We start from the raw sequence: 26,721 nt of genomic DNA, 5'->3' as shown, positions 1-26,721 counted from the left end.
GGGAACGGCTGGCGGAATCCCCTGTAAGGAGGAGTTTCAACTCCCACCTCCGGCAGAGCTTCAACCATGTCCCGGGGGAGGTGGGGGACATTGAGCCCGAATGGGCCATGTTCCGTGCCTCCATTGTTGAGGCGGCCGACCGGAGCTGTGGCCGCAAGGTGGTCGGTGCCTGTCGTGGCGGCAATCCCCGAACCCGCTGGTGGACCCCAGTGGTGAGGGAGGCCGTCAAGCTGAAGAAGGAGTCCTATCGGGCCTTTTTGGCCAGTGGGACTCTGGAAGCAGCTGATGGGTACCGACAGGCCAAGCGGAACGCAGCCTCGGCGGTTGCTGAGGCAAAAACTCGGGCTTGGGAGGAGTTCGGGGAGGCCATGGAGAACGATTTCCGGACGGCCTCGAGGAGATTCTGGTCCACCATCCGGCGGCTCAGGGGGGGGAAGCGGTGCACCGTCAACACCGTGTATGGTGAGGGCGGGGCTCTGCTGACTTCAACTAGGGACATCGTGAGTCGGTGGGGGGAATACTTCGAGGGCCTCCTCAATCCTACCGACACGCCTTCCGATGAGGAAGCAGAGTTGGGGAGCTCGGACGTGGGACCTCTCATTTCTGGGGCTGAGGTTGCCGAGTTGGTCAAAAAACTCCTCGGTGGCAAGGCACCGGGGGTGGATGAGGTCCGTCCTGAGTTCCTCAAGGCTCTGGATGTTGTGGGGCTGTCTTGGTTGACACGCCTCTGCAGCATCGCGTGGACATCGGGGGCAGTGCCTCTGGACTGGCAGATCGGGGTGGTGGTCCCCCTCTTTAAAAAGGGGGACCGGAGGGTGTGTTCCAACTATAGGGGGATCACACTCCTCAGCCTCCCTGGTAAGGTCTTTTCGGGGGTACTGGAGAGGAGGATCCGCCGGATAGTCGAATCTCGGATTCAGGAGGTGCAGTGTGGTTTTCGTCCTGGCCGTGGAACAGTGGACCAGCTCTATACCCTCCGCAGGATCCTGGAGGGAGCATGGGAGTTCGCCCAACCAGTCTACATGTGTTTTGTGGACTTGGAGAAGGCGTTCGACCGTGTCCCTCGGGGACTCTTGTGGGGGGTGCTCCGGGAGTATGGAGTGCCGGACTCCTTGATATGGGCTGTTCGGTCCCTGTATGACCGGTGTCAGAGTTTGGTCCGCATTGCCGGCAGTAAGTCGGACATGTTTCCTGTGAGGGTTGGACTCCGTCAGGGCTGCCCTTTGTCACCGATTCTGTTCATAATTTTTATGGACGAATTTCTAGGCGCAGCCAGGGCGTTGAGGGGGTCCGGTTTGGCGACCTCAGAATCGGGTCTCTGCTTTTTGCGGAAGATTTGGTTCTGTTGGCGTCGTCAGGCCGTGACCTTCAGCTCTCACTGGAGCGGTTCGCAGCCGAGTGTGAAGCGGCTGGGATGACCATCAGCACCTCCAAATCTGAGACCATGGTCTTCGGCCGGAAAAGGGTGGAATGCTCTCTTCGGGTCGGGAATGAGATCCTTCCCCAAGTGGAGGAGTTCAAGTATCTCGGGGTCTTGTTCACGAGTGAGGGACGAATGGAACAGGAGATTGACAGACGGATTGGTGCGGCGTCTGCAGTGATGCGGGCTCTGCACCGGCCCGTCGTGGTGAAGAAGGAGCTGAGCCAGAAGGCGAAGCTCTCGATTTACCGGTCAATCTATGTTCCTACCCTCACCTATGGTCACGAGCTGTGGGTAGTGACCGAAAGAACGAGATCGCGAATACAAGCGGCCGAAATGAGTTTCCTCCGCAGGGTATCTGGGCTCTCCCTTAGAGATAGGGTGAGAAGCTCGGTCATCCGGGAGGGGCTCGGAGTAGAACCGCTGCTCCTCCGCATCGAGAGGAGTCAGATGAGGTGGCTCGGGCATCTGGTGAGAATGCCTCCTGGACGCCTCCCCGGTGAGGTGTTCCGGGCCCGTCCCACTGGGAGGAGGCCCCGGGGAAGACCCAGGACACGTTGGAGAGACTATGTCTCTCGGCTGGCCTGGGAACGCCTCGGGGTCCCCCCAGAAGAGCTGGAGGAAGTGGCCGGGGACAGGGACGTCTGGGTCTCTTTGCTCAAGCTGCTGCCCCCGCGACCCGATCCCCGGACCAGCGGAAGATAATGGATGGATGGATGGATGGATAGATTTGAACGGACCAAGTTTGTTTTTTTGTCCTATCCTACGAAGGATTCTAAGGATTAGCTTAGTTTTGGCATAAAGCAGTGAGCCACAACCCATCTTTACTTTGAAAGACTAAATATTTGGTGAATGCTCCTATTATACTTAATCCTGACACCCTCACCTGCCACCAATTAATCTGCTGATTGTAGAATCTCTGAGAAAGGGGTTACTTTTATATTCTAAAAACTCTTTCATTGCCTCCCTCCCAACTTTCATTAAGTGTGTTGCTGGCATCAAATGCAATTAAGTGGTCAGTGAAGACACTAATAAATCATCTCTTCTGGACTTTTGTCTGTCAAATACAGGTTCCCTGTTTTTCCCACTTTGTGCTTGATTTTCTGTTTATGGGTATGAGTATGTACGAGTATGGATAGAAGACTAGACTTTAGTAGCGCCGGTAGACATGAGCCCACAGAGTAAAGCAGAGTTGTGTAGATAACACTTGGCTAAACCTCAGTGGAGTACAATGGACTGGAGCTCAGCAGATTACAGTAAAGCTGTGGGTGCATAGTAAAAAACTTCAGAGCTCAACAGCTTCAACAGACTAAAGGGGGAAAACAAGTGAATGAATTTGAATCTTTTGAATTACATTTCATACAGCTGCAGAAAGCTATATTTCAAAGCACATCATTAAGTAAAATGATCACAAGACGTAAATTCATACTTGCATGACTTGAAGAATATCACATCTAAATTGGATTATTTTTGTTTTCACTCAGCTTTTTCAGTAAACGTGCAGCACTTAACCAGTTGAAATATAATGGGCCCTCCTGGTGGCCCAGTACTTAAGATGCATACCATTAAACAGAAATGCGCCCTGACCCATTCTTTCCAAGGATTTTTGCTGCACAGCAAATCCCCATCTCTTCCAGTGTATATTGTCTGTTCTTGAGGTGTACATAATCCTGCAGTTGCAAGACAGACTGACAGGTCTGCTAATGTGTCAAATTTATTACTCGCATTTCCTTATCACCTTTTGGGACAAATAAAAAAAGAAACCTGTGTACACTGCTGACAGATTAATCTGTGGCCTGAAGGCTGCCGCAGAAATCTAAATGCTGGACATTCCTTACATTTCCCAACCGTATTGCTCCAGTATTGCTCCGTCAAATCAAGACAGAGTTGGGAAAATGACCAACAATCCAAAGTCTTAGAATATAGTTGGCACTAACATTTGGTCAGCTCGCAAATACCTAAGCAGCATATTGCTGAGAAGACTGAGGCTTAGCTTGTTCAAACAACATGACAAGACACAAAGGCGAAGATAAGCCCCTGCTGTTTCAGCCCATGCCACCACTGGATTTGGCTTGTTTGAGGGATTGCCAGAAGAATGCTTTCATCATTCCCCAAAACATGACTGCAAGGATTTTCAGAGTCATGCGCTAAAACGAGTAGGCTCAAATTAGTTTATCAACCCATAATCGTTTTTATTTCCAGGCTTACACTTTTCAGTCGGCACTGTCTATTCTAATGCTTCATCCGTTCTAACGGTGGAAGATTCATTTCAGGAACATCGTACCAGCTTAAGCAATTTTATGGCATGTAGGTGAAACCATTGACAGCCAGGCACTCTGTCACTGTAAGGCTGGAGGGAAGGTGAGACTCCTGTGTTGTTGAAAGAGATGAATGACTGAGCGTTTGCGTTCAACCTACTAGGTAAAGAGTTCATGAGAACAGCAAACTATCGTAACTAAATTTACGACTTGGCCCCTGAATCTCTGTGGCGCCGTGTTTCGTAATGCTTGTTTTTAATGCATGAGCATAATAAAATGAATGACTCAGCATGTGTCAATAGCTTAAGTCTTTCACAACCACTTCGGAACAGGGAAGCTGAACTGGCTTTTTTAACAACTTGTATAATATATTCACCACAAATAAGGAAACTTAACGGCAAGGAATGATCAAGTTTCTCTAACCTCCCGGGGGTCTGAAAACCCACAAACTAAATGAATACACTGAAAAAAAGCGCAACACAAGCTAAATTAAAATGCACAAAACCCCACAGTTAATCATCCCTTAATTAAACCCTCCTCACAAGACCTGAAAACAGGTTTAACCGGCAGACACCTTCACTGATTAGTTGATTTACTACACAATCTATATCACATGTGTCAGTGATACAAAGGCCACTTCGAGCAACTTCTCTTTCTGTAGAGTCCTGTGTTCTCCATCATCACGTGCACAGTAGGGGCCTGTTGATCCAGTGAATCTTTGACATTTTAGGGAAATATACTTCTTCTGCCGTGAACCTTACAAATCTGGTGATTCTTCATCTTCCTCCCTCTTTTCCCTGGAGTGCTATCTTAGCTCAGGTCACACTATTTCCCATCTGGGTCACAACACAGCTTCCCACAGAGGCCTTCGTCTCTGCACTGAGCCTTCAGATGTCCATGATAAATCCTTGCTTTCATCTCCTCTCATGTATCGAATACATAGATGTGGAAAATACTGTCTTCAGCGCTTCGCCATGTCTGAGGCCCACAAGTTGAGCTTATAAGCAATGCAATCACTCATAGGTGACATTTGCAATAATAACCTAAACAAATATGCTGCTAAGGTTATGAAACACTAGGACGCATAAAACCGGGTGCAGATACACAACTGCATGCAGGCAGAAACATACATATGCATTCTTTTAGTTAGATTTATAATTTGGCGTACACATGGTCTTCTGCTTGCGCCACAAAGTTATTTCATGTGGCAGCAGCAAAAGAGAGCCAATGCACAATCCAACACACAAAGATTTGTGGCAATAAGCTATCAAGAGCACCACAGTTACAATAATTTAAAAAACAAGAGGTCCAGTAAAATTTAGGATGCACTCAATCATCATTGTGCTAAATTTTCCACTTCATTACGTCAGATTATACTTGCTTTAAGAAATGTGCGTATGGATGGTGTGAAGAATGCAAAGCATACAACATTCTAACCTTTAGAAATACATGTTTTTGTTACTGTTCAGTCTGTAATTCTGTCTGACATACGAACTACATGGACCAGCATGAGAAAATACACTACAATCTTTTCAGATGAATAAACTTCACTGCAGTAATGTCGAAGGCTAATTTTAGCAGTTGTCTGTTCAAATTATTGTAATATATGCATATAATTACGCTCAATCAAATTATGCTCATAATCGAAGGCGAGAGGTAATTAATTCTGTTAAAAGACGTTGGTCTATTGGTTATTGTTATAAGATGCATGAATTAATATGTATGCAATATGCACATTGTGCAATGTCAGTTCTACTTAGTCATTATCCAGCATTGGTACTTGATACTTACATTGTACTACAGTTCATCTAAAAAGTATTCACAGTGCTTCACTTTTACCACATTTTGTTATGTTTACAGCTTTATTTAAAAATGGATTAAATTATTTTTCTCCCTCAAAAATTCTACACACAATACCCCTTAGTGATAAAGTAAAAAGAGTTTGTTTGAAATTTGTGCCATCTTATCAAAAATAAAAAACATGTACATTAGTATTCACAGCTTTTGCTCAATACTTTGTTGAAGCACCTTTGGCAGCCATTACAGCCTCAAAGTCTTTTTGAGTATGATACTACAAGCTTGGCAATCATATTTTTGGGCAGTTTCTCAATCAGGTTTGTCTGGGATCTGTCTGGGCCAGTCAAGGACAATCAAAGAATGGTTGTGTGCTTAGGGTCGTTGTCCTGTTAGAAGAAGAACCTTCGCCCCAGTCTGAGGTCCGGAGTGCTCTGAAGCAGGTTGTCATCAAGGATGTCTCTGAAGATTTGCTGCATTCATCTTTCCCTCAACCCTGACTAGTCTCCCAGTTCCTGCTGCCGGAAAAAACATCCCCACAACACGATACTGCCACCACCATGCTTCACTATAGGAATGGTATTGGCCAGGTGATGAGCGGTTCCTGGTTTCTTCCAGACATAACGCTTGGCATTCAGGGCAAAGAGTTCAATCTTTGTTTCATCAGACCAGAAAATTTTGTTTCTCATGGTCTGAGAGTCTTTGGGATGCCTTTTGGCAAACTCCAGATGGGCTGTCATGTGCGTTTTACTGAGGAGTGACTTCCTCCTGTATCTGGCCAGTCTACCATACAGGCCTGATTGGTGGAGTGCTGCAGAAATGGTTGTCCTTCTGGAAGGTTCTCCTCTCTCTACAGAGTAACACTGGGGGCCCTTCTAAGGCCCTTCTACCCCGATCGCTGAGATTGGCCGGGCAGCCAGTTCTAGGAAGAGTTCAGGTGGTTCCAAACTATTTCCATTTACGAACGATAGAGGCCACTGTGCTCACTGGGACTATATCCCTCTCAAGATCTGTGCCTCAATCCTTTCTTGGAGGTCTACAGACAATTCCTTGGCTTGGACTTCATGGCTTGGTTGTGCTCTGACATGCACTGTCAACTATGGGACCTTATATTGAAAGGTGTGTGCCTTTCCAAATCAACTGAATTTACCACAGGTGGACCGCAATCAGGTTACAGAAACATCTGAAGGATGATCAGTGGAAACAGGATACATCTGATCTCAGTTTTGAGTGTCATGGCAACGGCTGTGAATACTTTTTATTTTGAATAAATTTCAAGTAAACTTTTTTCACTTTGTCATTACGGGGTATTGTGTGTAGAATTTTGAGGGGAAAAAATAATCTGATCCATTTTAGAATAAGGCTGTAAACATAGCAAAATGTGGAAAAAGTGAAGCACTGTGAATACTGCAAGTAACAGTGCTGGCTTATATGACTCCATTTTTTTCGCTTTAATGTGTTCAAAACGTAGTGATCAGTTTGACTGACAAGCTAGTAGTTCATTAAACTGTAAGCTAATTAATTTATCAAACTTCCTGGCAAACAGATCTCACAGCAGACACACTCATTCCATTACTGACCAACCTGATCTAAGTATTCTTATGCAGAACATGTTAAGCACAGTGTGGAAGTGGTAAGAACATATTTGACTAATCCTTTACCTGCAGAATATAAAGCTTTGACGACTGTTTGCACAGTATGTACAAGTTTGTCATTTCACTCAATCAGATAAAAGATAAAAAGTGCAGCTTTAAATAACCTGTCCAGCTGAAAAGTTTGAAACCAATTTGAGTCTGTTTGAGTTTAATTTTATCAAATTTGTCAAGGCTTCAATTTCAAAAGGAGGCTTCTCTGCCTGCTGAATACAAATAAACAACTCCTTCAACTCTTAAGGCGTAATTAAACTAAAGCGACTCGGTGTGGTAATTAACAACAAATTGAGAGATGCAGGAAACTCTCAGGGGAATAAGCTAAAAAAACAGTGCAAACCTCTTGCACATCATCCAGTAAATTTTCTGTACAGTGTCTTCCCTTCTCTGCATAATTAGCATTACTTCCCTGTGAGGCTTCCACAGATTAAAGAAGGAAAAATAAACAGCAAGTGTCTTTGATGGCTGGATGGCATTGGGATGGGGAGTTGTTTCTTTTTTGTCACTCAGCTGTATCGTATGTTCTTATTTTTCTCATGTTTTTTCTTTAGAATGTTTGAGGACAGTCAGGAAAGATAAGTAATCGTGGACCAGCACCACGAGTCTGCGGGGCGCTCGGCTTGCTCTGTAATTCTTATTTCATATTTTGAATATGGAGTGTGATGATACTGGCAGAGATTCAGGAGCAGGGAATGTTTGGAACCAAACACCTAAATGGAAATAAAGGAAGGAAGAAGATGAGCAGCATGCCAGCATTGTCTGTCATTCTTTTAGACATCCTGTACCAAACTCCTGCCACCATTTAAATCCTCATTAGATTTCATGTTAATCTCAGACTCAGGGATATGAATATACAGGATTGGCATAAAGACATGAATCATAATCATTTGTGTAATATTTTTAGGCTGCTTAAGAATGGTTTTGTTGTTGAAGACAAAGGACCAAAACAGATTCATTCTTCTGGACAGTTGGTGGAGGCCCAAAAAGCATCAAAAACAACATGAACACATTATTATGTGTTCATGTTGAATATATGGGGGTGCGTCAGCAAGCTGTCACATCCAGCAGATGTGGGGCAACATCCCACATGATCAATTTATAAACTCCATTTTCAGAAAAGATTTCTAAAACGCTACAAAAACTTGAATCTGTAATTAGATGAAATTAAACCTTTATCTAACAGGCAGAAGTATAAAGAAATTATTCTAAGTGACTTTTACTTCCTTTATACTTTATCTGTCAAATAAAAGTAGAAAATGTATAAAACTTTTTTTTGGAAATGGGGTTTAAAAGTATAAGGCCCCCCCCCCCCCCTTTTTGCCTTTTTGTCTCCATTAATTCCTGAGGGAAATGTCTGACTCTTAAAGATATTAATGGTCTTCTATATATGGTTGCTTTTTGCTGAATTATTTTGAACGATAACTCAACTCTTGAGGGGTCATTGCAGAATTCACCATAAAATGTGTGTTATCTCTATCTGTTATATGAGGCGTTCCTGTTGTAAATGTAGTAAAACAACAAAATGCTTTAGCTATTCAAAAGCAATAAAAATGAAAGTACTTACTGTTCATAAAACAGTAAGTATTATACTGTTTCATATTTCACTATAATCATGGCATTATAATCACACATCCTCATAAAAGCAGCATTTTACTGTTGCCAACAGTGTCGTACGGACCTTTATCTAACAGGTAACCAAATGGAGCAACGCGATAGTTCTGGCAGACCACGTAGTCAACGCGCCCTTTGCCTATTGGCTGACGCCGACCCAACCCTTATGGCTGTCCACAAACCAACTGCGCTTATGGGTAATCAGCTGCTGCTCGCAATTGGATGCTGGCATTTGGGGCGCTTCATTTAAACTTGGTTGCTGTCACTGCTGTTTTTGCTTTCTGCTTGCAAGACGTAGCTCCGATCAGCATACGCACCGTTGCTAGTCTTATTATTGCTGCTGCTGCTGCTTACCCTGTCGTCCGGCATGGATCCCCGCTGCCGGCGGAGTCGGAGAGTCTGCCGGAGGACTCGGAAGATTCGGCTGAGATGGACGCCGTGGAGGACACCGAACCTTCCCAAGTCCAGCGAGCCAAGACGCGACACCGGGCGGGCTGTCCACAGCGCGCCGCAGGCAGAGTCGAGGTAGGCCGCGGCGGGCTCCTGTATGTGGCAGGGCTGCCGCGGTTAGACACACGGCTATTTTACACCGATTTCACATGATTTTGCGTGACTGTAGCTGTGTGGCGCATTTGGATTACAAGCCATCCTCCTAATTGGTCCGTTTGGGTCCTCGCGGTGATGCTTCTAAGGTGGAGCGCACGCCTCACCTCCCCAACAGGTGCAACACGCTGCTGATTGGTATGTCTGCATTATAGCCTGATGGGTGCGGCGCCACCTGTCGTGCCGGGGTGTGGAGTGCTTGTGCCTGTGGTTCGGTTCATTCGCCGCCGTGTGTCTGTGGATGGTTATTGCCCTTGCTCAAATAGGGAGCATAACCCAACTATAGCTATAATCGAATTAATCTCATCATGTAGATCCACTGCGATTATTATTGCTCAGGTATGTTCTGCTTGTATTAATTCGGCTCATCGTTTTGATAGGCTCTGAATATAAGAGCTGATCTGCGTAGATAAACACTGCTTCTTTACTTGGGTCTGTTCTGTTGAGCTGGATTCTGCTGCTTGGATCCTGTTCCGCTTTGCTTGGATCTTGCTCTGCTTTGCTTGGATCCTGTTCTGCTTTGCTTGGATCCTGTTCTGCTTTGCTTGGATGTTGCTCTGCTTTGCTTGGAAGTTGCTCTGCTTTGCTTGGAAGTTGCTCTGCTTTGCTTGGATGTTGCTCTGCTTTGCTTGGATGTTGCTCTGCTTTGCTTGGATGTTGCTCTGCTCTGCTTGGATGTTGCTCTGCTTGGATGTTGCTTTGCTTGGATGTTGCTCTACTTTGCTTGGATCGTTTTGCTGTTCTTGGATCGGATCTTGCTCTGCTTTGCTTGGATCTTGCTCTGCTTTGCTTGGATCTTGCTCTGCTTTGCTCGGATCTTGCTCTGCTTTGCCCTGCCGCAAAGCTCTGTCGCTGCTGTGGAGACCGACTATATATTTCATGGTGTACCTAAGTGGTTGAGTTCAATGCTTGCCCCAATTAAATACTTGCATCACATTTCAGTCTGTGTTAATGTAGGCCTACGGCAGTTCCACCTTTTAACGTCAAGCTTAGTCGCGGTTTAATAATTATTTTTGTAATACTACTACTACTAATCATAATGGTGACACACGTTTGGTAGCTAATATTTCGTGGGGGGGTAGGACACCCTGGTTCCAACTAATCCAACTGGCTGGTCTGCGTTCCGGTATGGTCTGTTTGGGGGGTTGTTGCCTTTACAGCAAATGAAAGGCACTCCACCTGAGGATGCTGCTGTTCCCTGTCTTGGCTTCCATGGAGCTCATGGAAAAGTCGGGAACTTCCTCCGAACAGAGCCATACCGCCAAACACAATTGTATGCATTCAGAATAAGCTTCTGAATTTATCTCTGTTTCTCGTCTCGTTTTGACGAGAGTGGTTCTGACAGAAATGGAGCAACGCGGTAGTTCTGGCAGACCACGTAGTCAACGTGCCCTTTGCCTATTGGCTGACGCCGACCCAACCCTTATGGCTGTCCACGAACCAACTGCGCTTATGGGTAATCAGCTGCTGCTCGCAATTGGATGCTGGCATTTGGGGCGCTTCATTTAAACTTGGTTGCTGTCACTGCTCTTTTTGCTTTCTGCTTGCACCCACCACCTCCCCTGCTCCACCGACTTCTCATTGCCAACAATGTCATACTGTGTCATTGTTGCTTGCTCTGTTCTAGGGGGTTGTTGCCTTTACAGCAAATGAAAGGCATTCCACCTGAGGATGCTGCTGTTCCCTGTCTTGGCTTCCATGGAGCTCATGGAAAAGTCGGGAACTTCCTCCGAACAGAGCCATACCGCCAAACACAATTGTATGCATTCAGAATAAGCTTCTGAATTTATCTCTGTTTCTCGTCTCGTTTTGACGAGAGTGGTTCTGACAGAACTACATATTAGGCTGAAACTTATTTTCCGTGATGATTTAATCTGCACATTTCTATTAGTTTATAATTAACAAAATAAAAGAAAAAAAATAATGTTAGTCACAGTCAAATGTTTCACCACTAAGGAGACACAGGTATCCATTGAGGAATAGTTCAGCACGACCGCCAGGAGACAGCTACAGGCAGGTGATCTGTGGCCAACGTGTCTTTCATGCCCAGAAATAACTTGGGTTAGTAGTAGTAGTGGTATTCATTTCTTTCAATCTGTAAGGGACAGGGTGTATATATATATATATACAGGGTGTTGCACGCGCTTCCCAATCTAGTCATGCCGATGTTGCATGTTAGGCATAGTTATTGTATCACTTGCTCACGCTTTGGCAGAACATAGCAACATCCATAAGGAAAGAAGAATACAACCAAATGACTACTACCACTATGACCTGCTCCCTCTGAGACTGATGAGATTGTGAAACTACTGTTAAAACACAAACGATCTTCTCTGGAGGCATTGCTTGGTTCCGATGATCTGGGCTACTGACACATGGTGGAGAAAAATGGCTTACCTCATGGAAGACGATTCACACAATCTGTGTATATAAAGTGTTTGTTCCAATATAACAAATGTGCAGTTCTTATTTTTACGAGATTCTACCCCACTAAAGGCATGTTCTTCATTAGATCTATATTTGCCAATAGACTCCCCTAAATGTTATGTCAGATATCACGAAATGATGACTCCATAAATTACTCCATAAATTACTCCATAAATGTACGCGATTGTTGACCATCAAACACAAAAAAAAAAGTTAAACAAAGGCAATTATCAGGTGCAATAACACAACCTGATTTTTAAACTTGATTCTTACGTGGAGGTACGTCCCTGGAGAAATAGAAGAGAAATTTGGGGCAGGAGATGGTAACCACCTCTCCAATGTCAGCGCTCGGCCAGCAGGTGATTCTGTCCCACCTAACGTTGCAACCTAAAAACAGAGATGGAAGGAGAGAGGCCAAGACGAGAGGTATGTTGTTAATATTCAAACAAGGAAACTTTAAAATCATAGAAATCCGAATGACGACTTTTGCTCAAACAGTGTTTTACACTTGTGGCGGGAAATGTATTGAGTTTCCTGATTGCTGCAATAACTGACCAATCAGGTCTCCGCTTGCAGTATATAAACACTAGATGGCGCTTTACGTATCTTCTCCGGTGTTGAGTGCACGCCCTGTTATCTGACTTCCATTGCTCCTGCAGATCAGCTCGCGGTGGAGCTTCGTCCTGTTCTCTTCTGGATTGTTCCCGGTTTATACCACAACATCATGCTGTTACTTGATCGCTCATTGTTACACCCAGACAGAGTGCAAAACTTCCTGGTTACATGGCTGACCAGTCGGAGTGCAGTTACCGCAGCAGCGACAATCGCTGTGGCGTGAGTGTGCTTGCATTGTGTGAGGGCGGGGAATGATTCGATTTTTAAACCTTTGGAAAGCAAAACGTAATCTTCCCCGGCACTCAGTTGTGTCTTTAACAGATTGTCTGGTGTTTTATGTGATTTTTCTTAAGGTACTCCCCCATGAGCTGTCACCTTACCGTGCTGGGGGAGTTTGCGTGCCCCAATGAGTCTGGAAGCTATGTTGCCCGGGGCTTTAAGCCCTTGATAGGGTCACCCAAGGCAAACAGATCCTAGATGAGGGACCAGACAAAGAACAGCTCATAAAACCCCCTATGATGAATAAAATGATTGGAAAACACGTTCCTTTGCCCGGACGCGGGTCACTGGGTTCTCCCCCTGGAGCCAGGCCCAGGGGTGGGGCCAGGCAGCGAGCGCCTGGTGGCCGGGTCTGTGCCCATGGGGCTCGGTCGGGCACAGCCCGAAAATATAACGTGGTGAGCCTTCCGACAGGTTCACCACCCGTGGGAGGGGCCAAGGGGGTCGGGTGCATTGTGAGCTGGGTGGCAGCTGAAGGCGGAGACCTTGGCGGTCTGATCCTCGGCTACTGAAGCTGGCTCTTGGGACGTGGAACGTCACCTCTCTGTTGGGGAAGGAGCCTGAGCTGGTGCGCGAGGCTGAGCGGTTCTGGCTAGATATAGTCGGACTCACCTCAACGCATGGCTTGGGGTCCGGAACCAGGCTCCTCGAGCGAGAGGAGATCCTTCCCCAAGTGGACGAGTTCAAGTATCTCAGGGTCTTGTTCACGAGTGAGGGATGAATGGAGCGGGAGATTGACAGGCGGATTGGTGCAGCGTCTGCAGTGATGCGGGCTCTGCACCGACCCGTCGTGGTGAAAAAGGAGCTGAGCCAGAAGGCAAAGCTCTCGATTTACCGGTCAATCTATGTTCCTACCCTCACCTATGGTCACGAGCTGTGGGTAGTGACCGAAAGAATGAGATCGCGAATACAAGCGGCCGAAATGAGTTTCCTCCACAGGGTGTCTGGGCTCTCCCTTAGAGATAGGATGAGAAGCTCGGTCATTCGGGAGGGGCTCAGAGTAGAACCGCTGCTCCTGGATGAGGTGGCTCGGGCATCTGGTTAGGATCCCTCCTGGACGACTCCCTGGTGAGGTGTTCCGGGCCCGTCCCACTGGGAGTAGACCCCGGGGAAGACCCAGGACACGTTGGAGAGACTTTGTTTCTCGGCTGGCCTGGGAACGCCTCAGGGTCCCCCAGAAGAGCTGGAGGAAGTGGGCGTGGACAGGGACGTCTGGGTTTTTTCTGCTCAAGCTGCTGCCCCCGCAACCCGATCCCTGGAGAAGCGGAATATGATGGATGGATGGATGGATTCTTAAGGTAGTTGATATAATATATTGTTTATATTTCTTTTAATTTGTTTGTGTCTCACTGTTTGTGGGAGGCTTTTCGTAGCTGTTGATCACCACAATGTTCAGGCTGATCAGTAGCATGAAGGGCTCCCTGTTATTCACATTCTTTAACCAAGTGTTTCTTGTTTCAGAGGCCGACCTCCCAGTGGTTGGTGGTCAGGGCTGTTCTGGTGGCGACATCTTCCCGTGTGCTGTGTGTTTTGCACCTCGGATTTTGGGTTGCACAGCTGTGTGCCAGTGGGTGTGATGCATATGTGTTGTGGGGTGCTTTGGGATGCCTTTTCAGGGCTCTAGACTAACTTTTTGCACTGGTTGCACTGGTGTGCCCAACTTTTTGTCTTAGGTGCACCAGCACAAAAGTTAGGTGCACCCAAATTTTCAAACGCATTGCATTTAACACTGCAGTTTTACAGGTTCACTTTTTTTTATTTTTAAATCGCTGTCAAGATAGGCAATATTGACTTGTAAACGATTAACTAGCAATCTGGTCAAAATAAAGTTCTTTATTTGAAGCACAATTCTACAAACTTACTGAACTTAACTTACTAACTACTAACTGAAACTTACTGAAAAAGTGTTGATGCTTAAAGTGCTTCACTGGCCTGAAATTTAAACTTAAAACATCTCAAGATAAATTAGATAAAAAGAAAATCTAAATTAAAATTGCAAGTGTTTTAAGGGCTTCAAACTGAACATCTCATGGCTCAATGTCTTATGGACTATCCTCCATTGCAGTCACATAACCCTCGGATGGCCAACTCCTGTAGTTGGGTTAAATATATATATCAATATATTCAACGGTCTTCCTCTCCTCAAGATACGCCCGTACACAATGACGCATTCCTGCCATGCGCTCACTGTTCGCAATTAGCACAGACGTCTTTTTTTTCAATGTATCTGCGATGACTCCTATAAATTGCACGCACGCGACATCATTGCTATTAACTATCATTCTCTCGGTCACTACCCACAGCTCGTGACCATAGGTGAGGGTAGGAACAAAGATTGACCGGTAATCGAGAGCTTCGTCTTCTGGCTCAGCTCCTTTTTCACCATGACGGGCCGGTGCAGAGCCTGCATCACTTCAGACGCCACACCGATTCGCCTGTCAATGTCCTGCTCCATTCGTCCCTCACTTGGGGAAGTATCTCATTTCCGAGAGTAAGTAATTTAACGCTCTATAATTGTGTTGCTTTCCTGTATGTACAGTATAGTTACATAGCTTGTTACCACAAGAAAGGGTTTGTATCGTTAGCTATGCAGCTAATAGCATCTGCAAGCACTTATCTCTGCCAACCTCTGTTGGAGGTGTTTGCATGCCCATGAGATGGTTAGCTCGCACATTTTAGTCCAAAACCCCCTACTTCAAGCTTCCTGAAGAAGAATGAATCCGCAAATTCAGTGCATTTCATCAGGATAACGATTCATTCATGGTCCCAGCGCTAGCGCTACGTGCATCTTTGCAAACCAGTGCAATCAGATGAGAATGTCAAAATCCTCACTCCTGCTTTCCCCTTCACGCACGCCTTTTTTACTGTGTCTTGTGTAGCACTTGCTTGATGTTTGACTGTGTTAGGAGAGTTGTTCACTAACTAGTTCGTCATATTGTCAAAGTAAGCTCATTTCAACAGGTTTCGCTAGTTTTACGGCATAGGGCTGCTGTGCCATCTACGTGCCATAGCGATTCACAAAACATTTGCGCAAGGTACCATGGGCGTAAGTAAGGCCACACCCCCACTAAACAGCTCATTCTGAGGATCCTTAGGAAAGCTCATTTTTGGGACTAGCTGTAATTCTGCACCAAGGCAGAATTTTGGGGAAAAAAACTCAGATACAGTATGAGGGGACCACTAAAGCCTATAAAAATATATAAAAGCCTCCATTTATTTTCATGCCATGGAACCTTTAAACTTGATTATCATCTCGGCGTCGTCCGATGATCTGTTTGCTGCTGCCTGCCGCTGAAAGGCAGCGGGGAGAGGGGACACTGAGCAGGTAATGCGTTTCATAGATGCGTTGTGCTTTTTCAGCATTTCAATTCGAAATAGTCACGAATGCACTATTGCCACACTTTACAGTAAATTACAGTGAAAACAGTGGCTTTACTGTTTCTTAGCCAGGGAAACTGGTCAAGCCACTCTCTTGGAAATGTATACACTTTACCCCTTTTAATTTCAGTTGGTTCTGGCTCGGAGTCGATCGTATGTGGCTCATTATCTGATGCTAGCTCCGGATGTTAGCTCATTATCTGATGCTAGCACCGGACCAGGGCATGACATAACGTGGGAGGTTGATGGCTCCGTGTTAGAGCATTGGTTGTGGTTATTTTCGGACAAATCAGGCCTTAAGTTTCGTCAATCGTTCTTTTCATCTCATCGTCCGCGGCTACATCCATCTCACGGTTCATCACCTCTCTGTCTGACTACAGGATGGGCGTGTTCAAACGTACACACACGTACACAGGCCAATCAGAAGGGGGTCCCGCCCTTCACTATCTCTGATTGGTTTAGACCACGTTATGGGTCTAATGTGTGTCGTTGAACCACAGGGTGACTTTCAGAGTTGCGTAGACTTTTTTTTTTTTTTTTTTTTCGAACGGGTGGTTGCACCTGTGTGACCTCAGATTTTTTTTAGTGCACCATTGAGAAAATAGGTCGCACTCTAGAGCCCTGCTTTTATCCCTTAAGGCCTCGGTATGATTCTCTATCGCTCTGTCAATCCGACTCCGTGGTCACTAAACCTTTCGAAGTTCTCCGTCGGGATGTTGGATACGCAAGGCAATTCCCCTCCCAATCAGTAGGCGTCGCTACGTTAGACGACCCAATCTCGCGACGTCTATCGTGAAAGTCGTTGATTGATTGTTTAACTTCCGGCTCTGTATTTTTAGCAGTGTGTTTACTCGTTTTTAACTTGTAATTTTATGACTATCTGGGAAATAAAATTCGTTTTTGGATGGAATATGTCTCCTGTTCTGAGTGAAACGAACCTGAGTGCCTTTTCAAATCTTGAGGTGGTAACTGTTTCTATTTGCCTTTTAATTAAGGGATATTCCCTGGGTGAAATTCCCAGGGTGGCGTTCTTGGTTTTAATTTTACCCACCATACTTGGTAGCTGGATGCGCGCCACACACTGCTGAAACTTTAATCCACTCCGGTGAAAAAAGTGGACTGTTTAAAGTGAAGGTGGGGTTCCCATGGCAGCCAAAACATGTCGCTCATATTGGCTGTCATTACAGCCCTGGGTCCATAACAGCAGATAACCTGAGGTAACATGCTGCCACCATGACTATTAAAACAGCCCCTCGTCCTTCGTCACACTGTTATTTGAATTCAACAGATCACTGTGACTTTCCTTAGTGTGTGCGCTCTCGGGATTCAGAATCAGGTCACAGTCCTTTTAAATCTGCACCTGCTTAACAATTTGTCACAATGGAAACTCACCGTGCCAGCTGTTATTTGCAGCATCCCCTTGAGGAATTGGCATCATTTGCAACAAATGGAATCCATACGTGTGCAAATGATGACTAAATTGAAAAGATAATGGGTGTTTAATGACTTATGTGCCGCGTCAAAATGAACAGAGTCAAACAACATCCCCGGTTAGGATCAACACGGTTTCAGCCACACAGAGACAATAGAGGCTCACGGAGCACAGTCATGACTGAATGGAATATAATCATGAGCTACATGCTGAGTATACAGCACCTCACTTAGTAACATGTCATTTGAAACCTGTCTAAAACAACAAATCAGCAAAGTGACTTTTATTCCTGCCTACTCACTGCTGTGTTTTTAAAACAAAGCTAATGCATGCTAATGAAATCTCTGTGTCTCTCGCTTTAAGCGATCTGTTTTGTTTTTTTGCAACCCAAGGATGGCCTGTCTCACTTGCACAGAGGACTCCATCAGCAGCATAATGTGGGTTTACAGCAAAAAAAAACGTCCCACCTGGAATCAGCTGTAGACTTCTTGCTTTTGGTCCCGTAACAACGAAGTGTCTATACATATCAAAAGGCTGTGACTTAAATTAAGACTGCACAGTCTGCACTTTAAGCCAAATTAGGAAATTTAAGCGTGACAAGCCAGGGGGACGTTTGAACAGCTTTTGTTGTCTTCAGAGCTTGATGCGTCAATCAGAGCCCACCTCTGGGGTTTGCAAATTAACATGACACAAAATAAGCGCAGCCACTAAATTAACGGAACGGTAAACACACACACACACACACACACACACACACACACACACACACCCATACCTGTTGTTTTGTTTTCAATCTGAGCCTCACACATGTTCTGCTCCTTGGCTATTTCCAGAATCAGGTCACACATCGGACTCTGTGCAGGAAACACCTGTGGACAAAACACAAGTTTTCTGCACAATTTCCATGCAGGTCTATACAAGACAAGTTACACAAAACCCAAAAAGCCCTTTCACAAATGTTGCTGCACTGTCCTTTTTGTTTTACAAACTTTATTAACTGAAAAAGAATTAAGCCCTATTGTTGCATTCACCAAAGAGGTGACGTGGTTAGTGTTTGTTCTGCTTTTTTTAAAAGGATTACTCAGAAAGTTACTGTCAGATTTGCATGAAAATGTTGCCAGATACGTGGCACGGCCTAATATGAAAGTGATAAACTTTCAGTTTTAGTTTCCGATGTGGATACAGGATTTCTTTAATTGGATTGAATGGTAGTTTATTCACATGAAAATAAAAAAAAATTAAAATCACCTCTCTGAGAAAACAGACTTTCTTGTAATCCTTTAAAGTAGTCTTAAGCAATAGTTCTCAAGGCTTTTTGGGTCTTTCAAAGTTGTTAATTGGACATTGGCCTTTTTTTTTTCACTCATTTTCAGTCTTGTTCTTGTACCTGACCATTTTCAGAGGTATGTGTTTTCTGGTTCTTAAGCCACTTAACACTGACCTATGAATCCCTAAAACATATAAAATACACATATTTGAAGGGATGAACCGTTGTTGTGTCTACATATAACAGAGAACTTAGCAAAGAACAAATTTAAAATTGTATTGTGAGGCTCTTTGCTACCAGCGGCCTGCCACAAAGACATATCTTTTGTTCCAATTTCAGTTGTTGCATCAATGAAAAATGCCAAATATAACAAAGTTTGACAGACATAAAATCGTATTTTTATCTAGCAACAACCTGACACATGACCTGAGAGATGCATCTGGACCCTCAGCTGATCCATCTAAGTCTCATCAGAAATGGTCTCTATGGAAAGGTGGCTGTCAAGAAGCCATTCTTAAGGAAGGGAAACAGGGATGAATCCTCCCCAGAGCCCGGACCTCAACATTATTGAAGCAGTGTGGGATCATTTTGACAGACAACATCCAAAGAAGAGCTTTGGAATGTCCTTCAAGGAGCCTGGAGAACTATTCCTGAAGACTGCTTAAAGAAATGACAGAAAGCTTGTCTAAAAGGGTTCAAGCCGTGTTGAAGAATAAAGGTGCTCATACCAAATATTGACTGTCAAGCTTGTTAACATTGTAAAAACTCAGTTTTTGGCATATATACTGTATTTTCGAGTTCCTGTTTTTCCGGCAATATATAAAGAAATGAAAGCTGGCTCAAGATTTTTTCTGCAAGGCTGTAACAGATCTGTTGTCAGCACTCTTCAGCTCGTACACATTTATTCACTCAATCGGACTTCCACAGAAAAAAGCAGAACTGGTGTTTTTATCTGTGAACCATTCTCCTTTCGCTTTTGAGAGTGCAACTGTTGACGATGTGGAGGGAATAAAATGAGCCAACCCATCTTCATTTTAGGTCACATCTGGACTTCATCCAGAGTCTCTGAAAACAAGATGTTTAAATGGGCAACTGTGACCAGATGTAAACACACTCTATGAGGTTTTACCAACACAATTTATACAGACACTTTTGCATGACCAGAAGATTTATTACTCCTTACTTAGCTGGATGAGTCTCCTCTCTGTGGGCATTAATAAGACTGGTGGTACGTGGCTATTGTTAGCCACAAAATGAGCCCATATGACTCCAGCTCCTCCATACACACAAGGTGACTCCCTCCTCGTATAGGTTATAATTTATCTCACTCCTCAGGCAGCGCAGCCCCTCTTGCGTTACTTCCCCCTTAGTGATGATTGGGAAATACAGTATGCTGACACTGATGGATCAGAGCTGCCTTCAGCTTTACAAGCTTCACAGTAACGGGAGAAAACTTCCAGCAGGAACATCATAATCATGATCTCAGATTTAGTTATGCAAGCCTCCTTTACATCTCAGAGCAGAGAAACAGTGTGAGTGTGTGCAAATATGCACGTGCAACTCTGAGGGATCTGACCTCTAACTGGATTCCATTATGATTCATAAATGCTTAGGGAGAGGACAGTGAAGTGGATGAGAAAGGTGGAAACCAGAGAGGACAGAGACTGAGAAAGAAAGCAGTTGCCATGGTGTCCTGCTGGGAGACCAACGGGCTTCTTTTGGTACTTCATTTTAACCTTACTCATGTAAAGAAACTGATGAAGAAAAGAAAAAAAAGATGGCACGATCAAATATCGTTTGCTGGTAAAAAACTCTTTCTCTAACAGCAGAAACAACGGTGGAAATCTTTACTATCTAATCGCATCCCTCCATCCCCAGTCGCTGACCAATTAATGAAGAGCCAGATGCTCGTGAGGCCACATCGTTGCGCCTTGGATCCAGGACACTTTGGGGAGCGCCCGTGTGCGTATCACTTGATATGTGTCTTCAGCCTGTCACTAGAAATGATCTACATGGTCACCGTGACACTGCCCAAATTAGGCGATCAACTGTCTCCTTCTTGACAACGAGTCTAAGTTAAGTCATGTGAAAACTCAACGGCGTCTAAATATACTCACGGGTTCCAACAACATCCAGGAGAAAAGGAGGGAAATGCCGCTTGAAATGTGCACCGACATATCCTCTGAATTAGTCAAATATTAATGATATTTAAAAGAGAAAAATTCTTGTAAAAATAAATAAATAAAAGAGGATGTGAAAGCGTTTTTAAAATGCTGTGATAATCCAAGTCAGATTTGAATTGGTCCCTTTGCTGACTGCGTTTTGCGTTTGGTGGAGGGAATTGCTCCGCGCCGAGGGTCCTCCTCCTCCGCCTCCTCCTCCCGACACCTCCACACCACACCTCCTCTTCCTCCTCCTACTCGAGCATTACCTTGAAAAGCCAACAAGTGACCAATGAAATGTCATCAATGAACATCGTGGGGGTCAGTAAATGAGGATGTAGAAAGTAAGAAACATTTTTTTAACACGCAACATGCGTGTCACAAATGTCTAGAAATACCAAATACTGCTATAATAACTATGTGTTATCAAATCCATTCATTTTGTTGAAGTTTACAAGCTGCTTAGGCTACTATTCAGGGGGAAATATTTCACTTTTATTGTGTTTATCTGACAGCTGTGGTTATTTCACATATTCTTTTTAAAGATATATTTATATTATCATAACGGTTTATTAAGATTGAAAATCTAACTGGTGGCTCTCAACAATTGTGATATATGACCACTTTCAACAGAAAGATTTGCTGGAAGACTCCTATCATGTTACAGATTATGGTATGAGCCCGCTTTCCTAATACATCATCTAAAAAACAGCTTAGAACCCATTGGTATATAACACAGTAATTTGAGTCCTTTACAGACCCATAAATTTAACATAAACACCTGAATGTCTCCACAAGGAGCATATACAAGTAGTATAAACATGATGTGAACCATAGATCAAGCTCCTTAAAACAATTCTTCTTATTTGTCACCTCTCCGCATGGCGCATAAAGTCCTTTCAAAAGAAAGTACACCCTCTTTCTAGTTTTTATTTCAGTTTTTATATAACAGGACATAACAAATGATACCTCCTGCATAATAGGTGTCAGAATTAGATAAATAAAACTTCACAAACTTGCTTCCATTAGAATTAAACAAATTGGAGTCAATTTGTACATTAAGAAAGGTTATTCACATGTGAAAAACATTCAAGACAGTTGACAATCAGCCAAGGAGCAGATGTCAGACCTCAGAGAAACTGCAAAAAACCCTAAGAGCTTCTAATCTTAGACTGTACAGGCCTCAGTTAGCATGTTAAATGTTAAAGTTCATGGACAGACAAGACCACAGTGGAGATGTTTGGTCATAGTGCACCGCTCCACATTTGGTAAAAACCAAACACAGCAAATAAGCACAAACACCTTATACAAACTGTCAGGCACGATGGTGGAGGGCTGATGATTTGGGCTTGTTCTGCAGGCACAAGACCTGGACACCTTGCAGTCATGGAGTCCACCATGAACTCCTCTGTATACCAAAGTATTCTAGAGTCAAATTGGAGGCCATCTGTCTAAAGGTTGGTTAAAACTCGAGTCGTGAAACAGGACAATGATCCCAAACGCAGCAGCAGATCTAAGACAGAATGTTTGAAAAAGAAAAGAATCGAGGTGTTGCAATGGTCCAGTCAGAGTACAGACCTCAACCTGATTGAAATGCTGTGGTGGGATATAAAGAGAGCTGTGAGTAAATGAAATGAAGCAACATTCTGAAGAAGAGTGGGCCAAAATTCCGCCACAATGATGTCAGAACCTGATAAGCACATAAAGAAAATGATGACCCTAAGTTATTACTGCTAAAGGTGAGCTGTTGAATCATGAAGTGAATTTAGTTTCTGACACACTGCTTCTGCATTTTGACTCAGTTTTTGTTAAGCAAATGATGACACTGCGTAATACGTCATGTGCTGTTGTTCAACTTAGCATGTATTTACATACTTTTCCGAGCTGGTAAAACCCCATGAGGGTATCACTGTAGTAGAGAAGGTGGCCAAATACAACTGATATAATCCTATCAAACATCATCACAAACCATAATTCTCTGAAATCGCTATAAAGTTGAATAACACCTGAACAGAAAGTAAAGCATCTACAGGTTAGGTCACAGGCTTAATTGTGTTTGAATTAAATTCAGTCTGAACTTACAGTGCTAAATCCCTACATAAGTGAAGTCATTTCTACATTTTACAGAGAAATGTACTACTGTATTTCCTTTGAGTTGGCAGTCTGTAATTGTGATCAGTGTCGGTGCAAACTGGAGCCAAAATGAGTTTTTACGTTTTAAAGATAGCTTGTAAACACTCAGATGAACTATCTAGATGCAGGGACTTCCCAGATATGGATCATAGCTGGCACAATGTTATGGGATAAGATAATGTTACCATTTTTAGACAAAGAATGATACATCAAGTGCGCGTGTACGTATGTGAAAGATATCTCAACATTCTGTGGAGAATCCGGCTCATAATTCATGAAACGCAGTGTGGGAAGACTAAAAACTGTTTGTGCTCTCTGGCATTCTTCACTGGAAAGCAAACGCTGAAAACATGCAGCATATGTATGCGTGTGTCTGTTTGTTGCCGGTGTAGCATAGTGTGAAAAAATGACATTACTTTCCTCCAACCCTGAGGAAGTTGGTAACAATGCACAAACCTCGGCCTTGTTTTCAATGTCTCCATCATGTGCTGCAGCATATGCTTGATTTTCAGTTCTGCAAAGCAAATCTTGTGGGATAACAGTAGAAGCAGAACTTCTTTCTGTATTAGGTTTGCGTCTTCATCGTTCTAATGGAGGTTTCTGTTGTGAACGCGGACTTTGTCAAAATCGAAGCTTTACAGAATTGGTTTATCTGTTAGAGATGAGGTACATTTCATAAAATGATGATGATGAAATTACCGCAGCCATTTGACACCACTGATGTTTACCTCTTCTGCCAGTGGTGTTTTATTGCCGCTGTGTCACACAACTTGGTGCGTGTTTCCAATGAACATAAAGAGTTTCTTTGATCAAAGGTTTATTTTTACGCTGTCAAGAAAAAAATCATTAACTTTTTTTTTTCTGTTTACCTTCTACTTCTGTCAAAATCTTGAAGTTTTACGCCAATATGCAATCAAAATGACTTCCTAAATCTGCCAATCGGGTGCAAATGACTCATCAAAGCATTGACTGCTGCAGATAATTGCTGCATAAATGGATGTTTCAACACTCCAACACAAGCCTCTTTGAGCAGCTGATAGAAGGCTGCGTGGAGCTGCAAGCTGTCAGTCAGCACCCTCGATACTTCACCAAGGGCAGTGATAATAATTACAAAGATGCATCAAACTCATTAAGCTGAAGTGAAGACCGGGGAGTGAAATCATGTTCACAGCAGGGAAACTAAAAGCAATGTAAATCTGTTTGAGAGAGTGTGACTGTTTGCTTTAATGCACGATGAGGGTGCACATGAATCCTGCCAAAGCCATAATATGAGTGCTACTGTTTCATGATGGCCACTTCAATGTCGCTGGGAAGAACAACAACTCTGTTTTGGTTTGCCACATATTTTCCAGTGTTATCGCTCCAGTTTTTTTATGAAGCTATTTGAAAGTCAATGCTTCTCATTCATGTCGCCCATCATTTTAAACGGGAGCCTGATAGTGCGCGGCATACTGATGCGAGCGCCAAGCTCAAAGCATCACTAAGCAGCTTCACAGATCCAAACACTTCCACGACCTACAAACCTCGTTTCCAGAAAAGTTTGGAAATTTTCTGAAATGCAATGAAAACTCGATGTGCTTTTGTTGTGCCGTTTTAGCCTTTATGTAACAGACACAAGTCCCGACGAAAATGTTCTCAGTGTTTTCACGGACAAACTTCATGGTGTTCCAAAATGATCTACAAACTTGAGATTTAAGACAGCAACACACTAAAGAAAGGCAAAGAAAAGTTTTATAGAACATATCTAAGCAACACTGTTCTGTAGATAGATAGATAGATAGATAGATAGATAGATAGATAGATAGATAGATAGATAGATAGATAGATAGATAGATAGATAGATACTTTATTAATCCCGAGGGAAATTTAAGGATCCAGTAGCTTATACAGACGGGCACAGAATACACAAATCACTGATTACAAATCAGAATACAAAATACAACACTAGTGCACAATCACACTCAACACAGCATGCTAACATCACAGATCGCAGTTCACATACACAAAACAAGGAATGAACAAAAATGTACAAGAAGAAGAGTGGGATGGTAGCGGATGCAAATGGTAGGGAGGTAAGACAATGTTTGTGTGAGTGCCCCAGGGGGAAGTGATCTTGTGCTGAATGTGCGGATAGTGCAAAAACAAAGTGTGTGCATGATATAGTGTGGGCAGTGCAAATGGGAGAGTGCATGATGACAGAGTCTGTGCAAATGAACAGAGATTCTACAATCAGAAGATTAGTTACAGGTGAGGGTGTCAGCATTGGGTATAAAAGGAACATCCACCAAAGTTGTAGTTTTTCCAAGTAATGATGGGTCATGGTACATCACTTTGCTCCAATCTTGGTCAAAGAATCATCAATCAGTGCAAAGAAAAAGAAAAAGAAAAAAAAACTCAATGCAAGATTGCTTTGGTTTATCAAAATCTACAGCATATGATACTGGGAAAGGATTTAGGAAGTCTGTGCAAATCTCAGTGTGAAAATGCCAAGGATGGAAACCACTGTCTGATAAGCTTGGATCCCTTAACAGAGGTGCATCCTGAATGTTTTTTTTTTTTTTTCCGGGAGGTCTGTGGTTATTTCAGTAGGACAATGCCAGTCCTCCTTCTGGACCACTTCAAACATTGTGGCTTCATAAACACAGAGGGTGTGGTGTTGACTGTCCTGCCTGCAATCCAGATCTGTCTCCTCTTAAAAATGTATGAGTCAGAGAATCTGAAGACAACCAATGCAGACAGTTGAGCTGCTGAAATCTTACAGCAGGCAAGAATGGACACAGGTTTCGCTGCAAGCATAACAATTAGAATTCTCATTTCACAAACAAAAAGTAATTGAAACTAAGGGTAATGTAACAGAGAGGTAAGCACTCCTCTATCTCAATTTTTGTGAGTGTTTTCTGACACAAAATTTTAGATTAGTATATATCTCCTAAATTTATAAATTATAAAATCTTTCAGTGAAGACCTGAATGGTTTCTTTGGACTTGTCTGTTAAAGATTCAATTGAAAGATTCACGTTTTTATTGCAATTCAGAATTTTTTTTTTGCAATATTATAGAAGATCGTGTGTAAAGATCTTTTCTGGTTATTTCAGATAGGAGGGAGATAGCTCTGCATAAACTACCTGACCTATTGCTGGAAGCAGAGTGTGTTCTATTTCCGCTAACTCAACAGTAAGGAAAAAAAGGCCAAAACGAGGGAGTGTGTGCAACTTTAAAACAAATATCAGAGGATTTAGAGCTGTAAAAGTCTGCAAGGAGGATTTTGGGCCATTTTTGCAGTTGAAATAAGAAATAATATTTCATTAGCCAAAGGGGAGATAATTCCCCTTTGGGCTCTTTTTGTAGTCCTGATTTATTGCTCTGTCTTGCGTGGATCCTCTTTGTAAAGCCACTGCATTCCTCCGCAGATGAAGTAATTCAGGATCACAGCTGTTTTCCAGCCAGGCAAGTTGCTGGCTTGATGTTAGCTGTCTGTGGCCATCAAAGGGTTTTGTTCAACGCAGACTTGCTGCAGTAAAGTTGCATATGTTTTATTGAAAGGTACTCCAACAACAGGCAAACTGACGTCATTACTTTGAATGCCATTTCTTCTTTCAGCAAGCAGCCAAGGTCGGACATGCTGAAAAGGAAGCAAGGAAATAATACCTGGACCAGGATGAGGCATAATAAAGTGACAAAAGAGGTTTGAAAT

General features: G+C 43.6%; 1 protein-coding gene across 1 annotated transcript in view; it reads right to left on the bottom strand.

The window, feature by feature from the left end:
• Window positions 1–21,047, bottom strand: part of LOC142399270 (vasoactive intestinal polypeptide receptor-like) — a 36,377-nt gene extending 15,330 nt beyond the window's left edge. Inside the window, exons 1-3 of the mRNA XM_075483850.1 lie at window positions 20,851–21,047; window positions 18,242–18,335; window positions 12,036–12,149 (exon numbers count right to left, since the gene is read on the bottom strand). Coding sequence (XP_075339965.1) covers window positions 12,036–12,149; window positions 18,242–18,335; window positions 20,851–20,910 — 268 coding nt within the window. The 5' untranslated portion in view covers window positions 20,911–21,047. The remainder of the gene's footprint in view (window positions 1–12,035; window positions 12,150–18,241; window positions 18,336–20,850) is intronic.
• Window positions 21,048–26,721: the final 5,674 nt, after the last annotated feature.

Source organism: Odontesthes bonariensis, chromosome 14, assembly GCF_027942865.1.
Source record: "Odontesthes bonariensis isolate fOdoBon6 chromosome 14, fOdoBon6.hap1, whole genome shotgun sequence".
Lineage (NCBI taxonomy): Eukaryota > Metazoa > Chordata > Actinopteri > Atheriniformes > Atherinopsidae > Odontesthes > Odontesthes bonariensis.
This window is presented reverse-complemented; position numbering and strand designations above follow the sequence as displayed.